The sequence below is a fragment of the Carassius carassius genome, chromosome 34 (assembly GCF_963082965.1).
Source record: "Carassius carassius chromosome 34, fCarCar2.1, whole genome shotgun sequence".
NCBI classification, from domain to species: Eukaryota; Metazoa; Chordata; class Actinopteri; order Cypriniformes; family Cyprinidae; genus Carassius; species Carassius carassius.
In genome coordinates this window covers 25,305,390-25,314,440 of record NC_081788.1, presented here as the reverse complement: position 1 = coordinate 25,314,440, position 9,051 = coordinate 25,305,390, and the positions used below count along the sequence as shown (strand labels likewise).

Sequence of the window (9,051 nt, the reverse complement as noted above, 5' to 3'; positions counted from 1 at the left end):
AGGGGCAACATGTATATTGAAAATAAAAGGGGACCTAGGACGGATCCTTGTGGCACTCCATATTTTACTGGTGATAAATGAGATGACTCCCCATTTAAATAAACAAAATGGTAGCGATCGGACAGGTAGGATCTAAACCATCTTAGAGCCTGACCTTGAATACCTGTATAGTTTTGTAATCGATCTATGAGTATGTCATAATCTATGGTGTCGAACGCAGCACTAAGTAAAACTAGAAAGTGTTCAGTGTTCACATACAGACTAGATAAAACTTCATCATCTCCAGCAACACAATGTGACCTTGAGAGCCGACCGCACGTTTTTCTTCATCCCCTGTGATTTCGTGAAAATAAGAAAGAGAGTTATCACAGACCACTGAATCATTGCATTTTAATGAGCAGTTCTGGAGCGTTTGATGAGCATATACTGTCAAGTGTTTCTTTCTTCTGTAAAGAAATTCCTATTTACTGCTATTAATGCGGCCGTAATTATTCACTCCCAATACTTCCGCAATAACAAGCTCAAGAAGATTAATGATTGGATGGCCATTGTCTGCAAAGTACGTTCACTAATCATTGGAAGTGTAAGAAGAAGAAAAAAGCTATTAAACAATGCAAATCAAACAACATTCCTCAAACCAGCTCGGTTCCAGTGTTCGGGCTGATAGTGGAGAAATTGAAGATAACTCCATTAGGGGGAAGAATTGAAAATAGGATAAAGCAGAGAGGCTGATGTATAATGTTTCCTCTGGCTGCAGGTTCCGATAAAGAGCTCATTTCCAATGAAAGAAGCTCTTGACGGAGGCAATTTTGCTGTTTTAACGAACACTGTCATTAACAGGCATGAGATAAGAGATACAAGTGATTACCCATAATGCCATCCTCAAAACACACGCTATTATGCTCTGTCATTAACAAAAATCTCATCTGTGTGATAGAATAAAGATGTAAAGCATAAAGTTTTTTTAACATCTGATATTTGTTATATGCCGGCTTGTGGGTTGCAATCTTTTTGGTTTTCTTTGTTGTTTATTCTGACCTTGCGTCACTTTATTTCTCTATTTATTGTGCACTTAGTTTTCCAGCATTTCTGTTTGTTTTTTATTCCTTTCAGTATTATTTGTGGTAAGGAGGAAGCCAGCTGAATAGAAACAGAAGTAATTCTGCAGTTAGTCACTGCTTGAACCAAATGAGGAAGTCACTGTGGTATAACATTTTTTCATTAAATTGGATTTTGTCTGTTTAAATGTGTTGACATATAGGTTGAAATTGTTTATTAAAAAATATAATTGATGGCTTTATAATAACGTCCAGTAACTGTAGTTTATTTCTTGATATTGATTTGACCTTGGAAGCTTTATTCTGTGGTTTGTCAGTGCTGACAGTCCGGATTACAGTTCCCTAATAATAGATGGGATGCTGCTGTCATATTATCATCCCTTAATGAAAGTCATAATTCTAAGTAAATGACAGACCTTTCATATAAAGCAGTATGAATGCATTATAAATCCTAAATGGTCATTCTTATAATTGCTGACACAGATGGCCAATACAGATCCTTGTTAATCAAAACCAATTTGCATCTCATCCTACTTCGTGTGCGGTGTTGTTGATGAGTTTCATAGACATGACCCTAGTTTGTTTCTCAAATCTAAATAGAATAAACATTTAACATAAGCACACAATGTTTAAACTTAATTTTGTTACTCATTGTTTCCAAATTTTGTTTGTCTAATGTATCCCTACAGCTCCATCAGTTATTATTTTTCTTTTAACTATATTAAAATAGTATTTAAGTATATTATTTTTTATATATTTATAATGTCAGCATATTTAGAGAGAAACTTACTCTACATTAGTATAAAAATGTTTTATTACAGTTTTTGCATATTTATTTTACAATATTAATATATAATAATTATTTTCTTCTTTTAATATATAAATTATTTTAAAATAAATTGTATTGTATGTTATTAGACATGAACAATAGCTTACAGATATTTTTGTTTATGCATGTATTTTTAAATAATAACAATGATAATAATAAGTATTATTGTTATATTATTATTTAAAAATAGATAGTAATAATAATTATTATTATTAATATACAAAATAATAAAATTAAAATATTAATTCATATATGATTTTATAATATATTATTATAATTTTATAATGTATTTTATATTGTTATTTATTTATTTTAATTTTACTATTATTATTATTGTTATTATTATTATTATTATTATTATTATTTGCTTTTTAACTTTTTGCTCTGCCTTTAAGATTTAACTTAATGTGTTAAGTCGGTTATTACAAAGAGATTAATTATGCTTACATCTTTTGAAAGCCCTAATATTTTTATTTTAAACTCATAATTTATGTTTTATATGTTTAAAAAGGAAAAGAAAAACTGAAATCTCTCCAAGTGCCCCCAGGGAACACACAACGCTTGAGAATAACTAGTGTGTCTGACATCAACATATACTATATTCATGTATTCATTGCAGAAAAGACTAATATCATCCATTATGCGCTTCTACATAATTGTTTTTTTTACAGTAAGTGGATTGCATTTATTTCCTCTTTTTACAAATTGGCAGAAAATATCAGCTTACAGATTGTGTGCTGTGGCAGCACAGTTCTGCAGAAACATAACTGAGGACCAACACAGCAGAAAGTGATAAAACCCAAACAAAAGATGCAAATGCACGGCCACAGTTGTAAATATTGATTGCCATAGAGTGAGGTTTGTTGTTATTGCACTCTTGCAAGAATAATGATGTTACACGGCAAGCCAAATTATGATATTTCTCTCAAGGCGTGAGGTAGAGGATGCTAATAAGGAAAAGCGAAGTTAACCACACAAACACTAACCATATGCTGCCTCTGCATGGATGAAATCCTGATTCAAAGCAGCTGATTCCATTTGGATGGGTCTCCAGACATCTGCCAAAGAGACACCGGAGCCGCTCAATTCTCTCCGAGAGACAGAACAGTGACACAGCCAAAGAATGCACTTCAACTCTCAAACCATTTAAATGAAGGATGAATGGCCCTGAGGGCGACGACCGAGAGGCTTTTTTAATAGACTTTCATGCCAAAGGTCTTCCAATGTGGTCACACTCCCTGAAGAATAACCTGCATCACCTTTATCAGATAATTGGGAAAGTTGTCATCAACATCGGATAATTATGGCCTAACATTTTCCATGGGATCCTGCTGGCGTGAGAGTGTCCCCTTCGACCGCAAATGAGGCTGGATGGTTGTAGGGTCTGGGTTTGAATTATTGATATGATTCTGTATGAGTGGGGAGTTTTTAACGACGGTCATTTAGAAGATGGAGAGGCATCAGCCGGGCACTAAATCTGACAGTGTGGTCCACAAACACTGACTTTATTGGCCGCACAGATGGCCCGTGTGTACTGACTTCAGAGCGCCAGTACATCAGCTACACACAGGTCTAGACTTTCAGGTTTTGAAACAATACATGAAATTAGATTTGCTTTGGTGTGTGATAATGAATTCAGATCTATATGCAAGGTTTGTTTCAAGGTTTTCGGTCAGAAGAGCACATTATGTTTGGTTTTCAGACTGGCTTTTCTTTCTGAGAGGAAGCGAACAATGCTGGTCTGAGATTTTAGCTTTTTTTAAGGGGCTGCTGGTCACGTTTCTGAGCTCAGAGGCTCTCTGAAATATAGCTTGGGTGTCATCTGTTGTTTACTGTTGTTAAAGTAGGCTGTAGAAGAGAGCAAATCGATGTAGAAATTCTGTCAGTTTGATTTTTGAAAAAGGCTTAATGGACATTTAAAGGTCTCTAGAAAAAGGTGTGCATGACCTGAGCTGTCTGCTGCAATACATTATGTGAAAGCCTTGCTTGAACATAGATGATGTTTGATCAGACTCTCAGACTACTTAAAGGAATAAATTGGCCAAAAAATGAAGGTTCTGTCATCATGTGCTCATGCATGCAATTGTAAAACTGGATTTTGAATGCAAAAAGAGATGTTCTGAAGCATGCTTACACCGCCACACAAATGAAAGCTTTACAGGTACGATAAAAGCAGTCCAAACGATCAGCTAGTTTTATGCTGTCTTTTTGTGTGTACCAAAGTAACTGTATTTGTTCATTGATAATAATAATAATTATTATTATTATTATAATAAACAAATAAATAAAATGGTTAATCACATTTTATTTATAATAAAACAATTAAATCGTTATTATTTATTATTAATTATTAATTAATTATTAGATATAAATGATGATGGTTTGGCATATTTTGTTCAACAACAAAAGCACCAAAAACAATACTGCCGTTACTACTACTACTAATAATAATAATAATAATTAAGAATATATAAATTATTTATTATTATTACTTAGCTTTTGTCCCTAAAAATGTAACTTTTAAGCCATTAATTGCAAAGAGATTTGCTTTTGAAAAAGGACATGGAAGCATCCTGGAAGTCTTTTTGTCCTTTTTGGAGCCTGAAAGCCCCAGGTCATTGTATGTGTTCTTTGAAAGGAATAAATATCATACAATCAAAATTCCTTCTTTGATCCATGAAAGAAAGAAGGTCAGTCACACTGGTTTGGAAAGACATGAGAATAAGTGAATAATCAATGTGGAACAATATGTTCATTTCACATTGCTGACTGTAATGTACTGTCATTTTTTAATGCCAATAGCAGAAGGAGAAAAAATGTCTAATGGTGGTTTGCCATTAAATCTTGAAAGATGGGAATGGATTGTACACCAGCGCAGTGCAGTACAGAATACCAAAATATGGAGATGAAGCACTGTACCTGGTCTTATCTCCCAGGGAATGACGTGCAGATTTTGGGAGGGAGAGAGAGTGAGAGGGAAAACAACATATTGATAGAGCATAGTAGAATTTGCAAAGAAAACAAGCTTGACTCCATTTGACTTTTTTTTGTGTGTGTGGTGTTTTGGAAAGCATTCTCATGTCAGTCATTCTAGCTTGCAGAATATTTCTATGAATCACCTGAGGTACGTGTCTGTTAATCTCTCTTTATGATGTATATCTTTTCTTTGTGATGCTTATTTGTGAGTGACATACAGTATAGTGGTATATAACACATTTTTTAACCTGTATTACATTGTGGTGGAGTCATCATTGATGTTGTGTTCTGATAAGTTTGATAGATTGTGACCATGTTTAATACTTTATGTAAAGCTCATTGTAATGCTGTTGTTTAAATCATCCTGTTTGGATAATGTGCGCTGCTCCATGCATATTGCATTAGAAGAGGCTTTTTATGGGCTGATATTTTATTTTTAAATTCACTAATATAAAAGAAGGCATTCCATTTGTTTATTTGTGTATCTAATCCTATATAGTATACATATCCAGACAATCATATTCATATTAGACTCAACTTTAGTTGCAACTCCAGTCACAATCCTACGCTTTACAAGATCATGTAATAGGCTCTGCAAATATTGCTGGGTCTTTCCACAAAACAGTGTTATCTGAAGAATATAAGTAAACAATCACTTTATGAAAAATGGATATGTGCTATTGTAATTTATTTCAATTTCAGCATGTGAATTCTGCAAGGATGTGCAAGTAGCCAGTATTTTCTTTTGTATCTCTTTTTTTGTTTAGTTTTTTTCCATAGGAGATGATCTTTTAACCTGTTTGTATATTGTGTGTCCGTGAGTTTACAGTAATCAACTGGTTACTGAAAACTGGATATTTAAACAAAAATGCACAGAAATTTAAGTTAAAAATAATCTTCCTGTAGTTTCCTTGTAGTGTTGCAACCTTAATGACAGAGCTATTAATGACTAATAACATGTGCAACTGTCATTTTGGCTAAGTAGACCTAAATATATAAAAACATTTAATTAAGTTTGAGGCATTTATTGATTTAGCTAGGCTACCATCTTTGCTTAATGTGTTTTGTTTTGTCTTGTTACACTGAAGCCTACTTTCAAAATGGAAAGCACGCATTTCAGTATTGTCAAAAAAAAATGTCGCTATGTCGTAGGCTGTAAGGAGTGTTACTAATCAGCAGCATCTTTTTAGTGACTTGAACACATCGCGACCAGTGCAGATCGATTCCCGCAGGAATGACTATACGAAAAGACGGTTCTTTTTACTGAATTAAACAGCGCGAACTATAGTCCCGATTCAAGAGGGAATAACTCCGATGATTTGGTTCTTTTTACTCTACCAAATGCATACAGCGCGACAAGTAGGCTACAGTTCGATTCCAGACGGAATGACTCCGAAGAACCGGATCTTTTCACTGAATCAAACGCATACAGCGCGACCAGTAGCTAGTTCGATTTCCCCCTATGGAATGACTCTGACTCGGATCTTTTCACTGAATCAGACACACAACGCGACGTGTTGAGCGATTCTTAACGAATAACTTAACCGATGTGATACGTAACTGAAGTAGAACAAAACCTGAAAGTCTTTTTCATTAACCTCATAACTTAATATAGGCTTATTTATATGCTAAATTGGAACGTGTAAAAACCCACAAGGAAACCGAATTTTAAATGCATTTTGGGGGGGGTTTAGGACCAGAAACTGAACCGGTTTAAGAATCTGAAAGAATCGTTAAGGAACCGGAATAGTTAAATTCCTTACGATCTCCATCCCTTCTCCACACATTGTGAGTGTGTGCGCGCGCGGAGGGAGATCTAGAGGAGGGAGAACTCAGCTCTGAATCAAGCCACGAATCACGGAGAATGTGCGCGAAACACTTCACTGCTGTTCTCTGTAACTCCACAGGGCACATTCTGTATGATTTGACAAGAACTGGTTTGGGAACGTCGGAGTGACATTGAAGAAGGCGCATTTCTGGAGACTCAGAACAGAACCTCTCCTCGAGCTCATCTACAGTCAGCATCCGTACATTCTGGACCTGTTACCACTGGACACTAGTACCACTGACCATTTCTCCAGACCGCAGAGGAATTGCGCAATTTCCAACGGACCAAATTATGACTTTGCTTGGATGAGTTTTCCATCGATTTGATTTGCTTTTTTTTAATTAAAATACACATTATGTTGTTAAATGTTAAACTGGGCAACTACCTGTAAAATAATGACTTTTTAATGCCGCTTCTTCCAAATTAAATATTTGAATGCGTTTTATGAGATGCGTAAAATGGAAACCACTGCGCGTAAATTCACGTCGGATTAACTCTCTCTTCGCATCCCGGCCACATTCCCCTGAAAATCTATGGAAGTAGCAGAGTTTGCTTTGAACTTGCTTTAGGCTGGGTGCCGGGAGTGTTTTCTGCGGGACGTAGTGAGGATGCAGTCGGGGATGCGGGCGCTCTGTGCCGGCGGAGCCGCGTCTCTCTGCTGCCTGCTCATGCTGTGGATGATCTACACCCACATCCTGAAAGAAGGCAAGTTTTGAGCATCACTATACATGACTTTCACTGTCGTAACGAGGTCCAAATAACCTCATATCTCTCTGCGTAGACTCACCTGATTTTGTCCCTATAAAGTTATTTAAAAAAGCTGCAGTCAGAGTTCTCTTAGCCAAGCTTATATGTCTTAACACCCAGGGGAGAACCATAGAGTCTAGGACAGAAACAACTCCTCTGAGAGACCCTGGAGAGCTTGTAATATTATTAGGGAAATCTATAACATAATATAGAGGGCATGCCTCACAACCCTGAGGAAAATTATATTGCTCAGGGGTTGCTCTTTCGTAGCTCAGGAGATTTATTCGAGATGTAACTTTGTCTCAGTGGGTTCTCCTAAAATGTCTTTGGAGAAATACACCAAATTTGAGATGTGGAGCATGAGAAATTCCAGACAGTTTGTCACTGTTGTGATTCCTCTCAATTGAGATCTAATTTGCAGTTTTCTTTTCTCTGTGAATGGCTTTTAGAGGTGCATTGTGTGTGTCACACTAGTTGTAGTGTGGAGCTCATGGGCCTCTGAAGTTCTTTTGCTTTTTCTAATGCTGTGAATGATGTGTTCAGAGACCAGTGCTTTTGTATGCATGCATTTACATCAGTACCTAACATGCATTACACACTGTTTTGTTGCATGTGTGTGCGTGTCTGTATGGCGTTTCTGTGTGTGTTCTAGAGGCAATGAAGAGGATAGTCATGATTTTAAGTCAGGGGTAAGAATGTGACTCACATTTGATAAACTAACTGCCCTAAAAAGGCACTGCGAGGCATGTCATACGTGGCACAGCTTTGTGTGCTGATGTGGAAGTTTTGCAGATGGCTGTCAGTGGGGGGTGCGATGGGGTTTTGAGTTAAGATGGAATTTAATAAGAGATATTACAGACCTTGACACATCATCTCACGGTGGTGTCTTAACACGGTAATACTGCAGATTTAAAGGCACCCTGCTGCACAAATCCTTACGTTTAACTGAGACTTTCAGTGCGTTGAATGTTATAGGTGTGAACTGGTGTCTTGTATTTGAGGGATCAAGCATTGCTTATACTGTAGATCCTCTTAGTTAATGGCTGAGCTTTATTTGGGCTTCATGGCCTCCGGCTTAAACTAAGGAGGGAAACTCCTTTGAAATACATTTCTTTTTATTCTGACCACCAAGAAGCAACAAGAAATTTTGTTTGCATCACATCAAGCTGCACAAGCTGATAACTCACTTATCAAATGTCACTGAATACGTTGTATTTTACAGGCAAGGTGAAGGGGTTATTTCTGCCATGAAGTCTTTTTTAATGTTGTTGATAGATTTTGCGTAACATTATTCTTTTATTCAGTATCATTTTTCTTTAATTGTCATTACTCACCCTCATTTAGTTCTAAGCATAAATGTCTTTCTGTTTTCTGTGGAATCTCACTAACTTTTTAATTACTTTTTAAAACCAGGTCATATTTTGTATAATTTTTTTTATTACTTATGTATTTATTTTACCACTGAAAAAAGATATACAGGGTTGGAATGAGTAAAAAATGACAGAATTTTAAATTCTGGGTAAACAAAAAAAATTAATTAAAGGAACATGGTTTCGGTATACAGCCAGATGAAACGGCAACTTATGATTGCTGTGATGCTACAGTGTGGTGGC

General features: G+C 36.0%; 1 protein-coding gene across 2 annotated transcripts in view; it reads left to right on the top strand.

The window, feature by feature from the left end:
* Nucleotides 1–6,663: 6,663 nt before the first annotated feature.
* The window catches only part of tafa5l (TAFA chemokine like family member 5, like), a 43,487-nt gene continuing 41,099 nt past the window's right edge, over nucleotides 6,664–9,051 (top strand). The window contains exon 1 of one of the 2 annotated variants that reach the window (XM_059523226.1): nucleotides 6,664–7,396. In XM_059523226.1, the coding sequence (XP_059379209.1) occupies nucleotides 7,300–7,396 (97 nt within the window). In that variant the 5' untranslated portion in view covers nucleotides 6,664–7,299. The remainder of the gene's footprint in view (nucleotides 7,397–9,051) is intronic. The other variant, XM_059523225.1, reaches the window with a different exon arrangement.